Below are 24,936 nucleotides of genomic sequence, written 5' to 3' on the forward strand. Positions count from 1 at the left end.
GAGCATGAAGAACAACTAATAAACGCACCACCGCAGCATAAAATGCAATGAACATCTTGTGGATTTGGGTAATAAACAACACTGCAGGAACTAAAATAAGAAAACACAAAATGACTAAAATATTTCAAAATACTATTACTATTATTAAAGGTTGCAGCTCAGGGATGGCTGTTAGTTCTTTAAATTCCTCAGTGAAATGGGGACTTCATTCCTTCCCTCCGGTCCTTCCATTCACAAAGACATCTCTGCTTGCCGTAGCGAGCAGGGCCCAGGCGTGCAGGCGACATTGGTAGGAAAGTGGTAAAAGAGACCAGAGGAAAGCGGGCGAGAGAAGTCCCAGTGGGTGAGTCCCCCACTCCACTGAGAAACGCAAAGGTGAGGTTGGCCAGCATTAATCTTTGGGTCGCAACTGGGCACCCAAATCTATTAGATCTACCTGTTCAGTTATTTTGCCAAAGTGCGTCAAAAACAAGTCACCTTAGGAATCCTTATGACGACCCTGTAAGGTAGGCCCACCATTATCGCTCCTACGCAGTGAGCTTGTGTCTTCCTGGATCACCGCTCAACCTCTTAACTACTATGATATTTATTTATTTATTGCATTTCTATACCCCCCAATCGCCAAAGCTTTCTGGGCGGTTCACAAAAATTAAAACCGTTCAAAGTATAAAACAACAGTATAAAACCATGATATAAAATACAACATAAAAGCACAAGCAGGATAAAATCAGCAGTGGTGCAGATATACAAATTTAAAACGGCAAAGTTAAAATTAATTTATAGACTGTTAAAATGCCGAGAGAATAAAAAAGTCTTCACCTGGCATCTAAAAGAATATAGTGTAGGTACCAGGCGAACCTCATGAGGGAGCTCATTCCGCAGCCAGGGTGCCACAGCAGAGAAGGCCCTCCTCCTGGTAGCCACCTGCCTCCCTTCCTTTGGCAGGGGCTCACGGAGAAGGGCCCCTGTGGATGACCTTAGGGTCTGGGCAGGTACATATGGGAGGAGGCATTCCTTCAGATAGCCTGGCCCCAAGCCGTTTAGGGCTTTAAATGTTAAAACCAGCCTGGACCTGGACTGGCAGCCAATGAAGCTGGAAGAGGACTGGTGTGAAGTGGTCTTGTTACACGAGCTCTCAACACCAGGACAGGCTTGCTGCTACTGCTGCACCGTTAAAGCAAAGTGCTTGCACAGACACTCCTACCCACACCCTGAACCACACAGCATACTCTGGCTTCCAAGCAGCAACTATGCACACACACATACCGGATTGTAAGTCCTCGTAGTCCCTGATGTCGTTGCCTGGAGTGTTCTCTACGATTTGCTCGATTTCCTTGTCTGTTAGATACTGCACACTGTCGCTTTGGCTTCTCCTCTGTTGTTCAAGTAAGATGGATGCTTGGAGGCTCAAGTAACTTCTTGGTATCTGTTAGGTTATATGAAAAATCGATAATGTTACTCCATTCATTTTTATAGAGTCGGCTGGGCAAGACCAAAGCTGCTGAGACCAAGAAGGGACTTCAGACAGGTTTGTACAGTTTGGGGGCAAGAAATGTTTCTCCCTCTCACGTATTACTAGAAATATATTAAATTGACCTGGAGTAAGCTAATGAAGCCAAAGAAAAGTTTCCTTCTTCAGATGATGTGTGATTCACGCATGGAATTTACTTCCCAAAGATGTGGCTGAGGCCCCTGGCTTAGATCCCTGGCGACGTCCAGATGTTTTGGACTACAACATCTATCAGCCACAGGCCTACATGTGCAACTGTCAGGGGGTGATGGGACTTGTAGTCCAAAACATCTGGAGGGTTTCCAGTTTGGGAAAGGGTGGATTAGACAAATTCATGGAGGGCAGGTTGTATTGCCAGCTGTCAGCTAGGACAGCGAAATGGAACCTCCAGGTATAGTGGCAGTTTACCAGACCTCTTTATGAGATGTTGGGGATTCAAGCTAAGGGAATTGGCCATCAACCACATGCCCTGCGTGTGAACACTCGGGGTGCACCATAAAGATGCAGTCCTTTTTTTTTTTTTTTTTTTTTTTATAATAATTTTTATTCATTTTCAACACTATATAAACATAGATAAACATTTCCAAAATATAACTGAAACAAACACAATAAGAAAAAAAAATACATCAAATATCTGCTGCATACATATTGAATAATTGTTGAGTACAAATATCAAAACTATTACATATGCCTTATCACACTACAACATTTTCATTCTTAACATAAAAGTGCACCCCCCACCTCGGGATCATTCTTGAGTCCAAAATCTAATCATTTCTTCTGCTGGTGGTTTCCCACTTCCCTTAGTAAACACGAACACTAGGAACTGTTTCCAGATTCCTTCGAACTCATTTATTTTAGTTACGCCTTTTCTCCACTTAATATTGCATGTCAGTTTATCATTAATGGCTATGTCCCATACTACTTTATACCATTCCTCAATAGAATATTCCCCTTGGATCTTCCAGTTCCTAGCTATCATCAATCGTGCTGCAACCAACAAACTCGATATCAGCTCTATAGTTCCTTTTCCACACTTTATATCTTCAAATAGTGACAGCAATGCTATTTTTGGTGTTTGTTCTATTTTCATTCCCACTATTTCTTCAATTTCTGAGAACACCATCTTCCATAATCTTTGTACATATTTGCATTGCCACCACATATGTAAATACGTTCCTTTTTCCCCACATCCTCTCCAACAATTTGCTGAATGTTGATCACTTATCTTATTCAATCTAACCGGGGTTAGGTACCACCTCCATAAAATTTTAAAATAATTCTCCTTTATTCTTACTGATAAACTTCTCAACACTCTTTGTTTCCATAGTCCCTCCCAGCTCTGTCGCCCTATTTGTATCTTCAAATCTGATTCCCAAATCATTTTCTCTGTATTCTCTCTAAACTCCTTCTCTAACAATATTTTATATATTTCACTCATTAATCCTTTTGAAACTATACTACCTCCTTTTCCTTTCTCCTTACTTACTACTAATTCTTCAAACCTCGTCATCTTTCTGCACATTCTATTATCTTTAATCCACTTTTTATTCCATTGTTCTAATTGATGGTTTCTAAACAGTCCTGTTTAGAAACCATCTAAGCTGGTGGCCATTGCTGCACTGTTTCGAAATGAAGGCATGCTATGGTGGGGTGGGGAACTTTGGGCCTGGGGGCCAAATGTGGACCTTTCTGGAGTCCCAGTCTGGCCCTTCCCCTGGTTCCATCCCTTTCCCCCCAAACCACTGATGGTTGAGTGTTTTTCCCAGCTTTTGAGCAGTCTGAGACAATTCTCAGTTACTGGCAATAAGTTACTAAGTAAGTTACTAAAAGGCTGAAATACCTCTCTGTTACTGGCAATAAGAGCTTTAGGGCACCATCCTGGCTGGAGAATGCTGGGAGTTGTAAGACTTTTCTCTGTCTAAACATGCGTAGGGTTGCGCCCTTCAGATACAATTTGCTGCTACATTTTGTACTGTTTGTTCCACCCTCTTTGCTCCTGCACATCGCTGGAATGCAGCCTCCGAGAGGTTCTCCAAAACGGAATGCGTCCCTTGGGCTCAAAGACCACCCCTGCACTCCTCTACCAAAATGGATGGTGGGGTTACAGGAACGGCAGGCAGGAAGTCCGAATGGGCCAGGATGGAGAAGCGACCCTCTCTGCTGCTGTCATTCCGTCTGCATCATTCCCATGTCAGATTACATGCGAATGATGTTAGACTCCAGCCCTACTGAGAAGTAAAGCTCAAGTGGAAAACCAATGCAGATCAGGGGCACCGATTCTCCCTGCTCTTGTGCGCACCAGCCTGCTCCACCCCCACAATCATGCAAGCATTCAGCACAAACATCAACCAGCAGGACTACTTCAGAGAACAGCATCTCTGCCTTCTTGGAGATACAAAAGCAGGAGAAATCTGGAACCATCCAAGTTGACATGGTCTTCCGCTGCAGAGAATTATACGCACCAGTCGCCCGACGAGTTTCTGTGAGCCAATCGAACTTCCAATATCCTTCATGTTAGCAGTGATGTGATAGATTAGCTGTCGTAACCCATCCAGGCCTTCTAGAGTCCGGCACGAGAGTTCGCTGCCAATGAAAACCGGACAGAGAGACGTTGTTACCATCGCTCAGTCAGAAGGCCTTCTCCATGAGCCCCAGCCAAAGGAAGTGAGGCGGGTGGCTACCAGGAAGAGGGCCTTTTCTGCTGTGGCACCCCGACTCCTTTCAGTGCTACACAAAGATCTTTTTATTTTCCTGGCATTTTAGCATCCTCGTCTTTTAGCTCCGCTGTTTTAAATCTGTATTTTACATCTCTGCATTGTTAGAAATATTGCGTTAAGCATAGTTTGATTCAAGTTAGACCAACATTCTAACTGTATAAGGTGGGAGGGGGTAGGCCTACATGTTGATGTTAGATATAACAATTTTCCTAGTACAGTTTTAATATCTATCTATCTATCTATCTATCTATCTATCTATCTATCTATATCAATATATATATATCATCTGGCCAAGTATATTCTGTCTCTGCTATCTTTCTATATGCCACATATAACTCTTAACAGAGTTATATATAGAGAGAGTTTGTCTAATATGCATTGCTGCTAGGTTTCATTCTAGTTGTGCTTTTCTACTGTGGTTTTAAGCTTCCATATTTTATGCTGTAACTTGCAGTTTTAATTTTTGTGAACTGCCCGGAGAGCTTCAGCTATGGGGTGGCACAGAAATGAAAAGAATAAATCAAGGCTGCTTCCTTGGGCTGCCAACTTGACCATCAGGTAGTCCTTGAATCCACCTGTAGCTGCTTCTGCCCCCTCCCTAGGAAGGGAAGCGCCTGGATCCTGCATGGTATCATCAACTGGTCAGGGGAAGGAAGAGACCACCCCTGGGAAAGCAGCCATTGCTAGCTCAGGGGCACTGACACCATGTCATCGGCTTGGCAGAGCCAACTTGAATGTCTAACAATCTCTCCTTGCCGACATTTATTTATTCATAAGAACATAAGAAGAGCCCTGCTGGATCAGACCAAGGGTCCATCTAATCCAGCACTCTGTTCACACAGTGGTCAACCAGGAAACCACAAGCAGGACACGGGTGCAACAGCACCCTCCCACCCATGTCCCCCAGCAACTGGTGCACACAGGCTTACTGCCTCTGATACTGGAGGTAGAGCATAGCCATCAGGGTTTTTAGCCATTAATGGTCTTCTCGTCCCGGAATTTGTCCAACCCCCTTTTAAAGCCATCCAAATTGGTGGCCATCACTACATCTTGTGGTAGCAAATTCTATAGTTTAACTCTGCGCTGTGTGAAGAAGTGCTTCCTTTAATTTGTCCCGAATCTCCCACTAATCACCTTCATGGAATGACCCCACTGGGTTCTTGCATTTTGAGAGAGGGAGAAAAATGTCTCCCTTTTCATATTCTCCACACCATGCATTTGTTTTTTTATTTTGGAGCCCAAACCACACCTCAGCCTTGTACTTATGTACAGGGTCCTCAGCACCGATTTTTGGTTTCCTTGGTACTAATTTTTATATATTGCTTCAACATACCTCAGGTGTTTGTTTTTTAAATGGGTCTTTAATTTCCATAAAACAATACTCGTGGTATGTTGCGATTTTATCTCTCTCTGTCTCTCAAAAAGCATTTCGCATTAATTTGCTAGACTAGATGGACCCTTGGTCTGATCCAGCATGGTTCTTCTTATGTTCTTAAAACCACTGTTTGAACCCAAATGTAGATGACGCTGAAGGGCAGCCTTTCAGTCTGCCACATGCCAGCCTCCCGGGTAAAAAAAAGAAAGAAAGCATAATAAAAAATGTTAAGAAATAAAAATCAGGAAAGCTAGGGAGCCTGGTGGTCACTGAAATGGGTGTCCGTGGGCCCCATGCTCGAGACCCCAGCCGTACGTACTGCAAGTGTTTCATCGTGATGTCCGGGAAGCCAGTGGCTCTTGAGCCGGAAGGTGACCGGCAGATGGCCAGGACGTATGCTCTCAGGGTGGCGATCCTCTCCACGCGGAATTTCGTCTCAATCAAGTCGAGGTGCGTCCCGACCACCAGCACAACCGAATTTGGAGCCTTGGCCTGCAAAGAGGGAATATGTAGTATCAATGCTTTCCTGCTGGTCCCAAGCACACCTTCCGGCTCTGTCATAGCAAACCTTTGCAGGACGAAGAAATACTATATGGGTAGGGCGAAACCTTCTACTGGGCTTGTTTCTGATCCAATAACAAGTCTGGAATTACCTAATGGTTCAGAGACAAGACTTTTTTTTTTTTTAAGGACATGATCCTGCTCACCTATTCAGACACGTGGAGGAGGAGGCAGTTGTGTTCTGCATCTGGTCACTAGCAGAAATGCAATGGGTGGATACAGGTGACAGGGCCTTTTCCACCATGGCCCCTCCAAGCTCTGGAACTTTTTGCCCAAAGAGGCCCGGATAACCCTTTCTTTGTCGGTGTTTTAACAGCAGTGAAGCACGACTTTTATCGTGACCAGATACACCTCCAGCTGAAAGCCTCCCTCCTTCCTGGTACCAACTGCCACTGCTCCTAGCAAGGTGATCGTCTATGATGATCGATCATCAAAGGAGACGATCACCTTGCTAGGTGTATTTCTGCAGACATCTCTCATCAACCCCGAGGAAGGCCTTTGAAAGAACACAGTCCAAAACGCGTCGGGCTTTGAAATAAAGGGTTTTTTTTTTGCATCCTGAGAACCTGTTTCACATTTTTTACTCCCCTTTTCGGCTTTTTTATATACATTTAATAAACAAACTAGTCCACTGGGTATATGCAGGATCCTTCCACCAGTGCATAGAAACACCCTGCAAGCCAGCAATAACTCGTCCCTTACCTCGATATTCAGCAGCCAAAACTGAAGATTTGAGACTGCTTCTTCCCCCAGGGCCAAGTTCCAGACGACGACGTACAAGGCTTTATCTGTGAAGAAACACTGATTGACTGTAGACATGCTGGCGGAACCGCCGATATCCCAGACGTTAAACTCGGCTGAATCAACCTAATTGGACAAAGGGAAACGTTGAAGGAAAAGACAACACCGGCAGCAGTTAAAGTTGATCACACAGAAGATCGTGGTCGATGCATAATGAACCCGCGCTCCGAATATTTTCATAATGGACGACCCTGGAGCATCAATGGGGGTCAATGTTCCATCTGAAGAAAGGCCTGCTTGTTGAAGATGGCTATCACTTCCACACAGGAAATCTAAGCTAATTTCTCACTGCAAAGGCGGACGTACATCCACGGAGCCTGGCGAAGCAGAGTTGCGAACATTCCTTCATTTAAATGGGTCTACCTTATATTTCACCGACTTGACATTTGTTTAACTCTGGAAAGCTTTTACAGAGTTACGACGAAATATGACGGACAATGCCTATAGAGATGGGGGGGCCTAGGGGCATCCCAGGAAATGAGCGTACTGGTATTTGTGGTTGTCTTGATCCAGAGGATCTTGGCCATTGTATTTTGCGTTGTCCCCTATACAATGACCCAAGGGAACGGTTTGTGGCACCCTTAACTGAAAACTGTTCTTGCCAGAGCCCAAGGGATATAACCTTTCCATCTCCTGATGGACATGGATAAATCTCTTTGCCACAGCTGCCAAGAAGATTCGAAAGACATAGCAGAGATAGACATCAATTGTAAAGGAGATGATGGCATCACTTATGGATCAATGACATATTATTTTCGTATTTTTAAATTTTGTATATCATGTGTTATATGCATTTTTCTTCTTTTTCTATTGGTGTTTGCATGGTGTGTGTTTTCTTTATGCAAAGGCCATTGGCCAAAAGCAATAAAATTCTACTGACTGTTTCACCTTATATTTGAGGAATGGACAGCTAACTTTGGAGGGGTTGGGGCACATCTCTTCTCCTCTCTTTATCTAGGAGGGGGGAACATCACTGCAATCAGCCTCCGTTCCACTTCACCCCTATCTACCAATCATTTCTTGGTTGGATGTACCCGCAACGGACAGCCCTAGCAAAATTAAGTTGCTAGCTGAGAATCTAAAGTTTGGGACAGATGTCTATCAATCTAACTTGGTTTGCAAGATGCAGAGCTTGTCCTGCTCTGTCTAGAGCCCGGTAGTTCATCGCTAAGCTTTGAAGTCTGTTACTGGCTCAGTTCACACAACACGTTTCTCTACGCAGTGAAAACTCCACTCAACGGTTCAGTTGTGTGACTGGGCTCCCGTGGAGTTGAGTAAAACTCGACAGCATTTGATTGACAGTTCCTCTGCCCCCTCTCCTCCCCTGGTCCTCCCAATGGTATCCCATCAGCCATTGCTGTAAAAAAAACAATCCCGGCGGTTCTCCTAGAGAGGCACTCGCTCCTTTTGCCACTCTAGCCAAAGAACTCTGTAGCCAGTGGGAGAAGTCGACTCAACACAACGGAAAACTCCATGGAGCCGTCCACACAACATAGAACACAATGGTTGTGCAGGAACTCTCCTCAGCAGAGTGTTGATATTCTGCATGGAGTGTTTTCCAAAAAAAAAAAAACACCTCCACCATGGGGTGGAGTTTTCCCTCCACACAACACATTTCTCAATGGTGGTGTAAAAACTTTTTAAAACCACCATTGAGGAACGTGTTGTCTGAACTGAGCCACTATTTACCTTTGATTTACATCCAGCAGGTCTCTGAAGCTCCCACTTTGTGGTCCGGATGGTGGCATCATTGGGCATCGACAGGGACACTTTCCCCGTCTGCAGGATCTCAATCAGCGTGGACTTCCCCTGCCGTGGGGGCCCCACCACAATCATTTTCATCAGGTTGCATTTCTCCGCTTTGCGTAGCTGGGCTCGCAAGAAAGCTAAAATGGTCCTGGGGCCTAGTAAGGAGAAGCATAGAGAAACAGCTAAACTGACAGAAGCAGGCCAAAAGGATGTACAAGGATTATTTAAATTACGGAACTCACTGCCACAAGATGTAGTGATGGCCACCAATTTGGATGGCTTTAAAAGGGGGTTGGATAAATTCCTGGAGGAAAAGGCTATCGATGGCTACTAGCCCTGATAGTTATGTTCAATCTCCAGTATCAGAGACAGCAAGCGTCTGTGCACCAGTTGCTGGGGAACATGGGTGGGAGGGTGCTGTTGCACCATGTCCTGCTTTGTGGGTCCCTGGTCAACAGCTGTGTGAAGAGAGTGCAGGACTAGGTGGACCCTTGGTATGATCCTGCATGGCATTTCTTACGTTCTTAAGGATTATTTAACACAACTTGAATGCAAGAACTCAGGTACAATCCCTAATTCAAATGAAGGTGTTGTTTGCGTGAGGATTTTTGGGGAAGAGCCACTGGGCTGCAATAAACAAAAACGCACCATAATCTCAAGAGAACGCAATCGCATCGCTATTAAAGATTAATAAATGCTTGACTCGTGCAAGCCAAGGAACCTTAATTTCTAATTGTGGTTAGTCTGAGAGCTTTGACTTTAATTGCTAATATTATTTATTATTTATTTAGAATATTTATATACTGCTCCCCATTGAAAAATTTCGGAGCGGTGTACAAGGTAAAATGAAAATAAAAACAGAATAAGAACAGTTAAAACAAAATTTAAAAGAAGCAATAACAGTAACCCAAGGCTGCATGTTAAAGAAAGGCTTCTTGGAATAAAGATGTTTTCAGGAGGCACCGAAAGGAGTACAAGGTTGGCGCTTGCCTGACCTCCAGAGGCGGGGAATTCCACAGGAGGGGAGCCACCATGCTGAAGGCTCTTCCCCTGGTGGATTCCAATCGGAGGATGGATCTAGATGGAACCACCAGGAGCAGGCCCTCGGATGACCTCAGTGACCGGGCAGGTTGGTAAGGGAGAACGCTCTCTCTCAGGTATCCTGGTCCCAAGTTGTTTAGGGCTTTGTACACAAGTACAAGAACCTTCAACCTGGCCCGGTAGTGAATAGGCAGCCAGTGCAGCTCCCTCAGCAGAGGAGTTCCATGCTGGAAAGGGGCAGCTCCAGACAACAGCCGAGCTGCAGCATTCTGCACTAGCTCCAGCTTCCGGAGCAGCTTCAAGGGCAGCCCCACATGGAGCGCGTTGCAGTAATCCAATCTTGAGATTACCAATGCCTGAACCACTGTGGTCAAGCTATCCCTGTCCAGGAGAGGCCATAGTTGGCGAACCAACCGAAGCTGGTAAAAGGCACTCCGAGCCGTGGCGGCTACTTGAGCCTCCAACGACAGAAATGGGTCTAAGAGTACCCCCAAACTACGAACCTGTTCTTTCAGAGGCAGAGCAACCCCATCCAGAACAGGCAATGAGCCTGTCTCCCGGACTCGGGAACCACTCACCCACAGGGCTTCCGTCTTGCCAGGATTCAGTCTCAGTTTATTGGCCCTCATCCAGCCCATTACTGAGTCTAGGCACTGGTCCAGGACCTGCACAGCCTCACCTGATTCAGTTGTCACAGGGAGATAGAGCTGCGTGTCATCAGCGTATTGATGGCATTTAGCTCCAAACCCCCTAATGACCGCTCCTAATGGTTTCATATAGATGTTAAATAACATTGGAGACAAGATGGTGCCCTGCGGCACTCCATAGCTTAATTGCCAAGAGGCCGAGGACTGATCACCCAATGCTACTCTCTGAAAACGACCCCGTAGGTAGGACTGGAACCACTGTAAAACAGTGCCTCTGATGCCCATCCCACGGAGTCGATCCAGGAGGATACCATGGTCGATGGTATCAAAAGCTGCAGAGAGATCGAGCAGGATTAACAGGGTTACATTCCCCCTGTCCCTCTCTCGATAAAGGTCAACAACAGGAGGGAAATCTTGCGACTTGCAATGCATCTCCTAAGAAGAGCCCTGCTGGATCAGACCAAAGGTCCATCTAGTCTGGCACTCTGTTCGTGCAATGGCCAACCAGCTGTTGACCGGGGCCCAACAAAGCAGGACATGGTGCAACATCATCCTCCCACCCATGTTCCCCAGCAACTAGTGCACACAGGCTTACTGCCTCTGATACTGGAGGTTGCACTTAGCTATCAGGACTAGTAGCCATTAATCTCTTGTGCCAGGAAGTGTGCAAACTGGCATTGGTAGGCTACGAGTGTTAGAAAGCGTGATGTTCTACAAGGTTATTTATTTATTTATTTATTTATTTATTTATTACATTTCTATACCGCCCAATAGCAGGAGCTCTCTGGGCGGTTCACAAAATAAATGCCGGCTATCACTTTTACAGCACTTTCAAAGCACTTTTTACAGGATATGGTCCAAAACCTCAGATCTAACTGCGTAAAAAATAATAATTAAAAATACGTGTTAAAAATGGCTGTAGCTACTTCTGCATCCCTGAAAACACCGTCACACATTAGCGCTAAAATATAAAAGCTGCATTCCTGAGCTCCCGTTCAATAGAAAAGATTGCATGAGAAAAACCTGACCAGGCAGTATTGGAATTGTTTGGAAAGTTTTAGCTTTACAATTCCATTTGGTAACGACAGCGAGAGCCTGGACTGATTCCACCCCATTTTCCCCACCATTCAATAATAAAGAAAACCAGGCTTGGTTTGGATTCGCTCTCTGTTCAAACAGCTGACATTAATAAAACACGGGGGGGAAGTGGACTCACCCTCCTTTCGGATCTCCGCAGGAAGGTTGACAATATTTAGGTCTTCGATATCCAGCTGCCAAAGATTAGACAGTTGTCCAAGTTCAGGAGGGAGCTCTTGAATGCCGGCGTTACTGCACAAGAAAAATAAATAAACACACCCATCCGCCAATCAACACGCTTTCTGAGAGAGCACCGCGTTTCACCTAAAGCGAAACGTTGAGGCAAAACGCAGCGGTTTTGAACAAGATCGTCAAGGAATTTCCGTGGAAGCGAGGAAAGGGTGGTGTTAGAAATAATGACTGTCTGGTGTGTGTGTGTGTGTATGTGCTTCCCACACAGTCCCAGCTGTGTCAATGCAGATGTCTTAGCTAAGGTGTCCAGCAGGGACCCTCTTCTTCTCATGTCCTGTTAAAAGTCTGGGTCTGAGAAAGAAATTTTCAATGGAATGAGCCAAGTGGAGAAAATTAGGACTGCTAATGATGTTTACCTAATGTGAGGTTTTGTTTACTATATCACTTTCTTCCCCCAAGGAGCATAGGGTGGCATACCTGGTCCTGCTACATTCCTGGTTTCCTCGCAACAACCCTGTGAGGTAGGCTGAGAGATGACAACTGGTCCAAGGCCACTCAGTGAGCTTCAGGGCTGAGTGGGGAGTTGAACCTGAGTCTCCCTGGTCCTAGGCCAACACTTTAATTCAGCCCTCTCCAACCAGGTGCCGTCAAGATGCTTTGGACTTCAACTCCCATCTGCCACAGCCAGCATGGCCAAGGGCAACCTCCCCCATCCTGGTGCCCTCCGGATGTTTTGGACTTCAACTCCCATCTGCCACAGCCTGCATGGCCAAGGGCAACCTCCCCCATCCAGGTGACCTCTGGATGTTTTGGACTTCAACTCCCATCTGCCACAGCCAGCATGGCCAATGGCAATCTCTCCCATCCTGGTGCACTCCGGATACTTTGGACTTCAACTCCCATCTGCCACAGCCAGCATGGCCAATGGCAACCTCCCCCATCCTGGTGTCCTCCGGATATTTTGGACTTCAACTCCCATCTGCCACAGCCAGCATGGCCAAGGGCAACCTCTCCCATCCAGGTGACCTCTGGATGTTTTGGACTTCAACTCCCATCTGCCACAGCCAACATGGCCAGTGGCAACCTCCCCTGTCCTGGTGACCTCCGGATGTTTTGGACTTCAAATCCCATCTGCCACAACCAGCATGGCCAATGGCAACCTTCCCCCATCCTGGTGCCCAACGGAAGTTTTCAACTTCCAGAATTCCTGACCCCTAGCCATGTTGGCTGGGGCAGATGGGAGCTGAAGTCCAAAACATCTGGAGGGCACCAGCTCGGATAAGGCTGTTCTATCCCAAGCGCACCTTTGCAGTGAATGTGGACTTTCCTGCTCAGACGAATCATCTAGGGATTGTGGAGGAAAAGAGACCTGTGACATTTCTGATTGCTTTGGATAACAGAACTTACTTTCCTAAATAAAGCTCCGACAGCCCTTTGAGAAGGCAGACCGATTGGGGGACAGAGTCGAGCTGGTTGTCATTCAGGTAGAGGACTTCGAGAGACTCGCACAGGTATTCCGGAAACTCCAAGGTGGAATCTGGAGGGGGAGCAGAACACAAAGCACATGCAGAAGACGAAGACAAAGCTATGATGTTTCAGGCATGGTTCAGTGGTAGCGCACCAGCTTGGGATACAGTAAGTGTAAGAAGTGTCCTGGTGGATCAGACCAAGGGTCCATCTATCCCAGCGCTCCATTCACACAGTGGCCAACCGGCTGTCAACCAGGGATCCACAAGCAGGACGCAGGTGCCACAGCACCCTCTTGCCCATGTTCCCCAGCAACTGGTGTATGTAGGCGTACTGCTTCTCATACTGAAGACAGCACATAGTAAACATCAATAGCCTTCTAACCCCCCTTTATATACATCTTCCTTTGAAAGACATCCAAGATGGTATTGGTAGTGAATTCCACGCACTGTGAGAAGAAATCCCATCAGCTGATACGTGGAAGTTGGGATCTTTTTTGCCCTGAGCTGCATCACTCCCCAGTTGTTTCCACTGAACCGCATTTGGGATTTTGACGCCCCTTCTCCCAGTTTGGAGTGGTCCTTGGGGAGCTCTTCGCAATCCCTTTTTGATTTAGCCACCCTAAATAATTTCGTGTCATCAGCAAAAGTGGCCACTTGGTCCGGTTCAGTCCTGGGCACCTCCAAATTAAAAGGATCAAGTGGCAAATGATGGGGAAACCCTGGAGAGATGTCAGGGTGTTATCAAAGTGAAGCCATTTAGAAAGGAAGGAAGAATGGCAGGCGGGGTTCAGGTGTCGGCTTCTTAGCCGACACCTGAACCCCACCTGCCATTCTTCCTTCCTTTCTAAATGGCTTCCCTGGGCAAAAGAACCTTTGTCTAACAAGGGGAGACAATACTGAGCCAGGTGAGGCGAGAACGTAAGAGCAAAAGCCATGCTGGATCAGACCAAGGGTCCATTCTTACTGCCTCTGATCCTGAAGGTTGCATTTAGCTCTCAGGACTAGTAGCCACTGATGGCCTTCTCTTCCCGGAATTTGTCCAACCCCCTTTTAAAGCCAGCTGATGTAACCTTTCCTCATAAGGGAGACGCTTCAGCCCCTTAATCGTTTTAGTTGTCCTTTTCTGCACTTTTTCCAGCTCCTTTGAAGAAGGCCTTTGAAAAGACATAGGCTGAAACACATCGGGCTTTGTATAAATAAATCCTTTTGCATCCTGAGGACCTGCTTCTCCCTTCTTTTGTTCGACTGTGACAGGCTGCCTCATTGACGTCTCCTGCTGCTCATAATTCGCTCTACCGGCCTCTAAAGAAAAGGAGGGCCCCAATCCCAGGAAGACGCAGCGAAGCTGACAGCTTGCCTCACTGGCTGCTTCCATTCCTTCTTCTTCTGTAACTGACGGATCGTACAGGCGCTTGACCGCCTGCCCTCCCATCCATGACCTCTCGTTCCCCGCTTACCCCCCCTACCTGTCTCGGTGCCAGCGCGGGTTCGGCTCCTGGTCGTGAAAAAGGAAATGCGTTTAGTTCTGGCCCCTTCGTCAGTTCTGCAGGAGAATGGAAAGAAAGGCCAGTGAAACGGAAAGCCCTCCTCTGGGTTACGACTCTGAGACCGACAGAAAGAACTCACTTTCCAAGCTGGTTCTTGGAGAGATCCAAAGATTTCAGTTGCCGGCAGGCCCACTTCTCTTGAGAAGGTAACGTGATGATCTGATTTCCTGAGAGTTTCAAGGACACCAAAGCCTGGAAGAGGAAATGTTGGGGTGGGGTGGGGGTCAATCTGGGGTTCTGGAACAGCGCAGGATAATGGTGGCATATTCCAGGGACACTCTTTTGGAGTCATAATTCAGGGGCGCAATCCTGTACATGTTTAGACAGCAAAACATCCTAATAGTCCAAGCAGGCCCCAGCTGACATGGATTGCGTCCTGAAGCAGTGTTTTCCAACCTGGTACCCCCAAGATGTATTGGTCCAGGTCCGGGCCCGATTCAAAGTGCTAGTATTAACATTTAAAGCCCTAAACGGCTTGGGGCCAGGCTATCTGAAGAAACGCCTCCTCCCATATGTACCTGCCCAGACCCTAAGGTCATCCTCAGGGGTCCTTCTCCGTGATCCCCTGCCAAAGGAAGTGAGGCAGATGGCTACCAGGAGGAGGGCCTTCTCTGCTGTGGCACCCTGGCTGCGGAATGAGCTCCCTAAGGAGGTTCGCCAGGCACCTACACTATATTCCTTTAGATGCCAGGTGAAGACCTTTTTATTCTCCCAGCATTTTAACAGTCTATAAATTAATTTTAACTTTGCTGTTTTAAATTTGTATTTTTGCACTACTGCTGTTTTTATCCTGGATGTGCTTTTATATTGTATTTTATATTATGGTTTTATGCTGTAGTTTTACACTTTGAATGGTCTTAATTTTTGTGAACCGCCCAGAGAGCTTCGGCTATTGGGCGGTATAAAAATGCAATAAATAAAATAAAATAAAATAAAAGGTCTACAATAATCCAGTCCCGGGCATCTTACCCCCCCCACCACCACTTTTTACCTCTCTTTCTGCTACTTCCTTTTCTCTTTCTCCCTCTTTTTATCTGCAAAGCGGACTGCCGGAAAAAAAAGTAGTTCACTCTTGCCAGAGGTCTCAACTGATCGCTCGCAGAGGACTTTGGAAATTAGTCCAAAGCCAGCATGCGGCTCTAGGGGTGAAGGTTGCCCACCCCTGAATTTATACACCGGCATCAATGGACGTTGTGCCTTACAGGACATCCTAAGAAAAGAAGGAGAAAAAGACAGCTTTCCCAATGAAGAGAGAGGAAGGAAGAAAAAGGTGACCCCCATGTTACCTGCGGGATCGCCTTCTCCCATGCAATCCGCCCTGCACACTCAGGTCCTCTGGGAAGGGTTTACGCCAGTCATCCACAACTCGGCTGGCAACTGTTACCCAGAGGACCTTTTCTTCTGCCGCCCCCAGACTGTGGAATGGCCTGCCGGAGGAGATTCATCAGCTTAATGCTCTCTCTGAGTTTAAGACAGCCGTAAAGACTAGTCTCTTTCATCACACTACATTGGTAGAACCAGTCCGATGCAACTGGTATAGAGAAAAGATGAGAGAGGTGAAAAGATGTCACAAGAGCACCATCTAGTGTTCAAATTGCTGGACCACCACGTGCCTCCTTATTTTATTTATTTATTTATTTATTAATTACATTTCTATACCGCCCAATAGCCTGAGCTCTCTGGGCGGTTCACAAAAATTTAAAACATTCAAAGTATAAAACAACAGTATAAAACCATAATATAAAATACAATATAAAAGCTCAACCTTAGACTCACGTTTAAATGCCTTCAACCAAAGCAATATTAAGAGAGCTGACGCATCAATGGCAATGAGGGAAGGATTTCAGACATATAAGCCTGAACCAGGGATGCAGGAGAATTTCGTTTCTCTTTGTTTAAGGCCAGGACTTGTGCCGTTCGCTCCCTCACTTATGAACACGAATGCATTTCGCGATTGCGAGTGCATTTCGCGGGCAAAGCTCACACTTTCCCGGTGATACTTGTTTGCAAAATGTATGCTTTAAATGTGCATTTCAGAAATGCACATCTTGGAACCGTGCATTTGCAGGCTTAAGTCAATGGGTGTGTGGGGGAAGTAACAAATCTGGTGCACATTTTTAAATTTGTGAATTTGCAAACGGTTTGGGAGCACATGTGCTCCTGTTCACATTCGGGGCTGCAAACGAAGCGTTTTCGACAGATTTGCGAACTGGAACGAAATTCTCATACATGCCTAGCGTCATCATTGACAATTTCATTATTTCCTATTCTGGGGTGGATTAAGCCTTCGAAATGAATTGTTAATTCTGCACTTAATGAGTGGCGGGGAAGACAGTGCTGTCTGAATGGGAATGAAGTGCCCAAGAAAACTCTGAAGGCATTTATGTATTCAATTGTTATATTTCTATCCCACTCTCCCTCCAACGGGTTCAGTTTGGTGTACTTGGTTCTCTCCTCACACATTTTATCCTCACAACAACCCTATGGGGTTGGATACAGAAAGAACGAGAGAGACAGAGACAGAGAGTCCTTCACCCAGTGAGTTTTGTGTCCAAGTCAGGATTTGATCCTGGGTCTTCTCAGTTCTAGTCTAATACTAACCCAGCTTTCCTCAACCTGACACCTTCTAGATGTGTCCAAGTTCAGCTCCTATCATCCACAGACTGCATGGCCACCACGCTGACTGGGGATCATAGGTGTTGCAGTCCCACACTCCGGAGGGCGCCAGGCCAGGGAAAGCTATTCTAACCACTACCCCCCAACTATCTCCCAACTGGTACACCAGTATCATGGTTTTAGTATGTTTGGTTTTTTCAGCAAATGCAAAATATGGTTGGCCAGGGATCCCATCATGCAGTGCACTCCTTCAAAGACCACTGAGCTCCACTTGGACTCCTCTACCACTCTAGGGCCCTGTTCAGACAACACACTAAACCATGATAAGTGTTCAGAGCTAAACATTATCGCTTAGTATGTTGTGTGAACCATGACTTAGCATGTTGTGTGGATCATTCTTAATCATGGTGGCTACATAACCACGGTTTAACCATGCTCACTAACCACTTCTAAAGGGTTAGTGGCCTAACCATGGCTTAGCGTGTTGTTTGAACAGGTCTTAGGACAGCAAACATCATTATGTCAGTAAGGCATAGTGGTTGACTCTCAGCCTAACCTACCTCACAGGGTTGTTGTGATAAAAATGGAGAGAACAAGGTTCATGTTTGCCTTGGGCTCCTTGGAGGAAAAGGTGGGATATAAATGAAGCAAAATAAGTAAAACATGTTCTGGGGTGGGAGGGGTAATTATCTGAATCTACTTGCTGAAATAAGAAAATGAGCAAAGTAGTGATGACACACGGGTTCTCCCCACTTACCTCAAGCTGGAAGAGACACTGGGGAACTTCTTTCAGGGAATTTTCAGAAAAATCTACTTCCTTGAGATGATTTTTCCAAAAAACAGCCAAAGTATCAGGTAGGGATGCCAAGGTATTTTTAGATGCCTTGCAACTTTTCTAGAAATGCAAGGAAAAAGAATGCTCAGACAGGTTTCTCCATCTTGAGAACCTCAGCTTTTAAAGGTGTGTGTGCACAATATCTATTTAAAAGCAGGCTTCTCGCTATTATAAATACCAGGGCAGGGTTAGGACGTAAGAAGAGCCCTGCTGGATCAGACCAATGGTCCATCTAGAAGAAGAGCCATCTAGAAGAAGAGCCATCTAGAAGAAGAGCCCTGCTGGATCAGACCAATGGTCCATCTAGAAGAAGAGCCATCTAGAAGAAGAGCCATCTAGAAGAAGAGCCCTGCTGGATCAGACCAATGGTCCATCTAGCCCAGCACTGTTCACACAGTGGCTTGACCAACCAACTGCCCATGGGAAACCCACAAGCACAACACCAGCGCAACATTTGAACTGGAAGCTTGAACCTGAGCTAAAGCCCAATGCGCAAAAGGAAACGATACTCTTCCATTAACCAGGCCTGGCCAATCCTGAAGCTTCTTACTGCTTGGACTTTCAGAGGCTGACGTGGCACCCCTTTATCCCCTTGGTGTCACTGAGGCCTCAGCGTCCACCGTCGTAGGCACTGCAGTAGGTCCCAGTTCAACAAAGGTCCCAGTTCAAGCCCCAGAACCTCTCAACTACCCCAAGGAATTAACGCAGCATCTTATAAACTTTCTACTTAGGCGGGCCTTTGTCCAAAATAAATGTTGGATTGGATCATGTTTCTACCACAACAGCAGTTAAGACATACCAAGGGACAGGCCCAGGGCTGAGGAAACACCTTCAGATTATTCCTGGAGACATTCAGAAAGCTGAGTGACTTCAAACAATGGAGAAAATGTGTGGGCAGCTCCAACAACTTGTTGTCTGAGATATCCAGTTCCTGGAGCTTCCTTAATCCAATCCAGTTAGTAACTAAAGAAAAAGGAACATCAACACATCTTTGTGAGAGGCCGCTAACCGCCACTGGCTGCCAATTAGGTTTCCGGGCGAAGTACAAAGTGTTGGCCATTACCTGTAAAGCCCCACATGGTTTAGGTCCTGGTTACCTGCGAGGTCGCCTTCCCCCGTACATTCTGCTCTGCACACTCAGGTCCTCTGGGGAGAATTTACTCCAGTCAGCCAAAACTGGGCTGACAACTCTTACCCAGAGGACCTTTTCTTCTGTTGCCCCCAGACTGTGGAATGGCCTGCCGGAGGAGATTCGTCAACTTAATTCTCTCTCTGAGTTTAGCACAGCTTTAAAGACTAGCCTCTTCGGGCAGGCCTACCCAGATGAATTTTAAACCAAGAATTTAAGATGTCTTGATTGTTATTTTGATATTGTATTGGTTTTATGTGCTCTTTTAATTAATTTCATGTATTTGATTTATATTGTATTGTTGTACTAATGATGTTTCCCGCCTCGATCCAAAGGGAGAGGCGGGTAATAAATAAATAAATAAATAAATATTATTTATGAACCTAAGCCCATTTGAAGCTCTGGGTCACCTCCCTTGTTGGGGGATAAAACTATTTACTTGATTTATTATTACCATTTATTTCTCGCCTTATTTGCTAAAACAACGAAACAATCGTTAAGGGAGTGAACAAGAACTTTAAACAATCAAACCTTAATGCCATAAAGAGACCATCGAAAACCATAAAACAACAATATATAATTTAAAAGGCCACATCCTTTTTAAAAGCCAGGAGAATGAGGACCAGCTGTAGTTCTTGAGGGAGCACATTCCACAATTCGGGAGTGACCCAGGAGAAAGCCCTTTCACCCTTAAGGAGAGGGGAATGGCTGCAAGTTTTGCTCCTCTGCTCCTCCCACTAATGAACAGTTTGAACCAACTGGAAATTCCAAGCCAAAGTGCGCTCACCATTCTCTTCGTCAAAAAGCCTTTCCAGATAATTTTTGGCAGCAGCAAGCTTTTGGAGTTTGCAGAGGTGCAAGAACCCGGAAGGCAGGCTAAAGAACCTGTTGTTAGATATGTCAATCTCAAGTAATCTGCGGATTAAAATAAAAGACAAGAACAATATAAATAGGTGGAAAATGAACAACGAAATAGACCAACAAACTAAATCATGCATGAAAGAAATATCGTTTCTTCCTTAAAGTCCCAGGGATGGGCGAACTCCTCTGTGTCCTGTTCACGCTCTGCTGCTCGCCGACTTCTGCCAGTTGCCCGCCCCCGGCGTGTGTTCGGGACGAGCTGCCAGATGGTCTGCGGGCACCCAGCGAGAGATTGCGCTTTTTTTTTTTGGTCCACGAGCCCCATGATTTGCGTAAAATCGTTGCTGGGAATATTTATGGAAATCGGGATTTGCGCAAAATCATGGCCTTAAGTAGCACAATTTGCATAAAATTGCAGGCCTAAAGGACCATTTACACCTGTGATTTTGCACAAATTGTGCTATTTACGGTTGCAATTTTGCGCAAATCCCAACTGCCATAAATATTCCCAGCTGCGACTTTGTACAAATCCCAATTTGCACGATTTCCTAAAAAGTGGGAAACCACAAGCTTGCCCAACCCGGCATGCCAAGTCGAGCCAGCTCAGGGATCTGTGAAGTGGCATCCAGGCAGCTAAGCTCGCAAAAATTCGCCAAGCTCCATCCCCAAATCTTCGACTCAACCGCTTACTGAGAGACACAGGGGAAATCCGAGGTGCGTAAGAGCCTCCATTGCTGTTGAAACCAGGTAGGAACAGGTCACTTGGCAATGGTCTCATTCAAACTATTACATAACAGATTGAAATGTACAAGCCTTTTGACTTGTTCATACATACAGGACCTTTGCTCCTTTCCTTGCACAGGTGAGCAAACTAACTAGGAAGTCTTTCGTTTATAATTTCAAATTTCATCCAAACTGGAGAAACTGGTTAGTGGTGTCAGAACAAGCCAGGAAATGAAGCCATGGTTTGAAGTTAGCTTCACATCCTGGCTTGTCTCAAAGCCATTTCCTGGTTTGGATGAACCCCGACAGTATAGTTAATGGCAGACTTCGTAGCTTGCTCACTCCCGCTGCAAAAGGAGAAATGAAGAGCGATGATCAGTCTCATTCATATTTCAAGTGATTAAGCCGAGATATTACTGTTTGAACTAGTCCCCCCACCCCGACCCTGCTTGCATGGGACTGTACTAATGGGTGAAGTCAAACTTATGGACTTTCAGCCCCTGCGCCATTCAAAAAATAGTTCTAGGCTACGGTTCTAAGGCACGTACTTTGTGCAAATAATTCCATCAGAAGAATGTACGTCAGGTAGTACGCTTAAACGGTTCTCGCTGAGGTTTAGTTTCTGGAGGTTTATCAGCCCCCAAGGGATAATGGACGGAAGGGAGGTCAAGCAATTCGCAGAGAGGTTGAGTTCAGTTATCTGGTGAGAAATATCTATCAGCCAATCAAGGTCCAGCCAAGGAAGTCTGAGGTTCTGCCAGTTCACAGAAAGAACCTGAAGATGAAAAAGATTTTTTTTTTTTAATGGGAATCATCAAACAATTCTGATGAAAAACCAAGAGGCACTGAATTACCAGGAAAAGGTAGTTTATTGTTAAGGCAACCTAAAGTAGGTTTTAGCCAAAAATCACGGTTAACATCATAGAGAACCAGCATTACAATATAAAGCGAGGCAGAAGGGATATACAAGTACAGAGTAATTTATATAAATACACAGCTATGAACCCCCTTTCTTTAAATGGCATCCATGTCCTCTAAAATTTCCCTAATCCGTGCTGCTTTCGCAGCGAACCTAGCCAGGTTTAGCGTGACGGCTTTGGCTGTATTTGAGAGTAAATATTTTATTTTATCCATAGCGGTGAGGTTAGCACGCGGAGCTACAAATCTCGTTAGGTGTTTATCTCTAGGGATTTTATATAGTTTACAATAAAGAACATAAGGTACATCACCAGGATGTACCCGTAGCGTTGCTAAGTAAGGTCACTCGTAAGGATTCCGGTCAAGGGTGGAAGTGTTCTGCCAGCGATAACGATGTTGCGTTAGTAGAAACCAATGCTTGAGCAAAGACAAAGTAGCTCTTGCTAGCAGAACAGGGATCTTTCCAGCCAAACGTCTAACCTGTACACCACACTTGCTTGACTGTGGGATAGACCTGACTTCAGGGCAGCTGAGAAGGTGAGGCAGAGGCAGGCCTCCTAATCAAGAGCAGGCAAGGGGCGTGTTCAGACAACACGCTTAGCCACGGTTAGGCCGCTAACCCTTTTGCAACAAAGGGTTAGCGAGTGTGTTTAAACCTTGGTTATGTAGCCACCATGGTTCACAGGGCATGCGAAGTCACAGTTCACATGTCCCGCTAAGCCCTAATGTTTAGCTCAAAAGGCTTAGTGTGTCGTCTGAACGGGGTCACAGTCACACACCTGCTGAGGGCCAAACACCAGCAGGGGCCTACTGACAAGAGCCCCCCCCCCAGGCATGCCCCTCTGTGTCACCATGGCAACCTGCTTGTTCACCTGCCTCTCGTTCTGGCCCAGACGACGGTGGTGGGTGAGGGGGGCGGAGTTGGTGCCCGACTGGCGCTAACAGTGACTTTATTCCAGCGCCAAGTAAAGACACAGCTTTTTAATAACGCTTTTGATGGCTAAATTCACCAAGCTTGCACATTGTTTTAACATAATAATAAATAATTTCTACAGGGATTGTTACAACCCCTTGAAAAAGGGCTAGTAAAAAAGCAAGCAGTTGAAATGCCTCAGGTTTTTTTCAAATAAATTCATTTATAGCATCCTGAGACTATTCACCCATTATTATTATTATTAATAATAATAATAATAATAATAATAATATTTATATCCCACTTTTCCCCCTCAAAGGAACCCAAGGCGGGATCCATAATCCTCATCCTCCTCTCTATTTTATCCTCACAACAACAACCCTGTGAGGTAGGTTGGGCTGAGAGTCTGTGACTGGCCCAAAGTCACCCAGCGAGCTTCTGCGGCCAAGTGGGAACTAGAACCTGGATCTCCCGACTCTCAGTCCAACACTGTGGCCACTACACCACACTGTTCATTTTGGATGCTCGCCCGCCTTGCACCCTCCAGATGTTTTGGCCTACAATTCCCATTAGCCCTAGCATGCATAGCCCATGGTGAGGGATCATGGGACATATAGGCTGAAACATCTGGAGGGCCTCCAGTTTCCCCTACCTGTTCTAAACACCTTCTCCTCCAGTACGCAAGCAACTACTCACTGTTTTGGCTGGAGAACTCCTGGGTAACGTCGTTGTTTCTATAAAGTATTTGCGAAGGAGGTCTTTGCTCACACTAGGGCAGTCCATCAGTACATAGGAACAAAAGAAGGATCCATTCTCAAGCAAGAAGGCTGCTACAGCCTCATGCCCTAGCAAAGAAGGACAAAGACCGACAAAGAAATACAAAGATAGTCAGGCTGTGGCTGTATTAACAAAACAAAACACTGATCCTCCAAAGACAAGCTCTATTCCCAATGTTATGGAAAGAGCTAGTTAAAAACAGAGAGGCTTGTGAATGGGACACCTCTCCCGACATGAACCTACCCGTACACTGCGCTCAACATCTAAGGTCCTCCTCTGAGTGCCTACTTTGAGGGGAGTTTGGAGGATGGTAACAAGGGAGAGGGCCTTTTCGGTGGTGGCCCCTCAATTGTGGAATGATCTCCTGATGAGGCTCGCCTGGCGCCAACGTTATCTTTTAGGCGCCAGGTCAAGACTTTTCTCTTCTCCCAGGCATTGAACACCATTTAACAACGCTAAGTTTGTTTTTTAACAGACCCCCAGAACTGTTGTTTTAAAATGGATACTGTTGTTGTTATACTGTTGTTTTTATGTTTTTACATTTTGCATACTTTTTAATGTTTACTTTTTTTAATTTTATAAACCGCCCAGAGAGCTTCAGCTATGGTATGACAAACAAACAAATAAATGGAACTACTATAGGATGAATGAATGAATAAGTTTATTACAGTATAACAACCAGCACTCCAATCAAACACCATACAATTTAACACATTACATTACATTACAGATGTAGAATGTGCATATATTATTATCGCCTCGCCTCTTTACGGCGTGAGATGGCTGCAGCACGAAATCTGGCCACTTTCACAGTAACTTGGGCATTCATGCCTGACAAAAGGTAATCTAAACAAAATTTGTCTGTTCTGCCTGGGAATTTTTTTTATGAGTGGTGTTATTAAGGAAACTCTGAGGTCTTTATACAGGTGGCAGTAAAGTAAAACATGGTTTATAGGATGTGCATTTCCCCAAATTGGATCGTGATGTAGGGTGGCTTTTCTTTTTTTAAAAAAAAAAACGGGGGGGGGGGGCTGAGATGTAGGAAACTTCCTTATATTAAAAAAAAGAGAAAAAAAATTGGGGATCACAGGTTGTTAGACCCAAAAGGAAACAGGGAACTTCCCAGTAGTTGTCTTTGAGAGATCCATGGTAAGGTCATTTCCACTTGGCTCGCTTGGAAATGCAAGGCTGAATCTATGGAGGTGTGGAACAGTATGTACACATTCTGCTTTTAGTTGTATCTAAATCTAAAAGTCAGTCTATGACTGGGTTCGGACAACTCAATAACCGATGGTGGGTTAAATAGTCAACAGTGGATTATTGGGTCGTCTGTTTGGACTTTTTCACACGTTATTCGGCCGAAATAACAAACACAAATAACCAGAGTTGATTATTTGAACAACTGTTAATTACCGTGTCGTTTGTTGACTATTTCGTCACACACAGTTGGTTATTTTCAGCGACTACAGAGTCCC

At 45.5% G+C, this 24,936-nt stretch overlaps 1 protein-coding gene across 1 annotated transcript in view; it reads right to left on the reverse strand.

Annotated features, from left to right (window-relative positions):
- LRRK1 (leucine rich repeat kinase 1) overlaps positions 1-24,936 on the reverse strand; it is an 84,035-nt gene that overhangs the window by 33,516 nt on the left and 25,583 nt on the right. Inside the window, exons 5-18 of the mRNA XM_063142184.1 lie at positions 23,381-23,529; positions 21,402-21,628; positions 20,057-20,184; positions 18,940-19,103; positions 18,063-18,200; positions 14,769-14,881; positions 14,609-14,685; positions 13,081-13,210; positions 11,621-11,733; positions 8,657-8,871; positions 6,869-7,033; positions 5,925-6,097; positions 3,976-4,096; positions 1,267-1,426 (exon numbers count right to left, since the gene is read on the reverse strand). Coding sequence (XP_062998254.1) covers positions 1,267-1,426; positions 3,976-4,096; positions 5,925-6,097; positions 6,869-7,033; positions 8,657-8,871; positions 11,621-11,733; positions 13,081-13,210; positions 14,609-14,685; positions 14,769-14,881; positions 18,063-18,200; positions 18,940-19,103; positions 20,057-20,184; positions 21,402-21,628; positions 23,381-23,529 — 2,073 coding nt within the window. The remainder of the gene's footprint in view (positions 1-1,266; positions 1,427-3,975; positions 4,097-5,924; positions 6,098-6,868; positions 7,034-8,656; positions 8,872-11,620; positions 11,734-13,080; positions 13,211-14,608; positions 14,686-14,768; positions 14,882-18,062; positions 18,201-18,939; positions 19,104-20,056; positions 20,185-21,401; positions 21,629-23,380; positions 23,530-24,936) is intronic.

Source organism: Elgaria multicarinata, chromosome 16 (assembly GCF_023053635.1).
Source record: "Elgaria multicarinata webbii isolate HBS135686 ecotype San Diego chromosome 16, rElgMul1.1.pri, whole genome shotgun sequence".
NCBI lineage: Eukaryota > Metazoa > Chordata > Lepidosauria > Squamata > Anguidae > Elgaria > Elgaria multicarinata.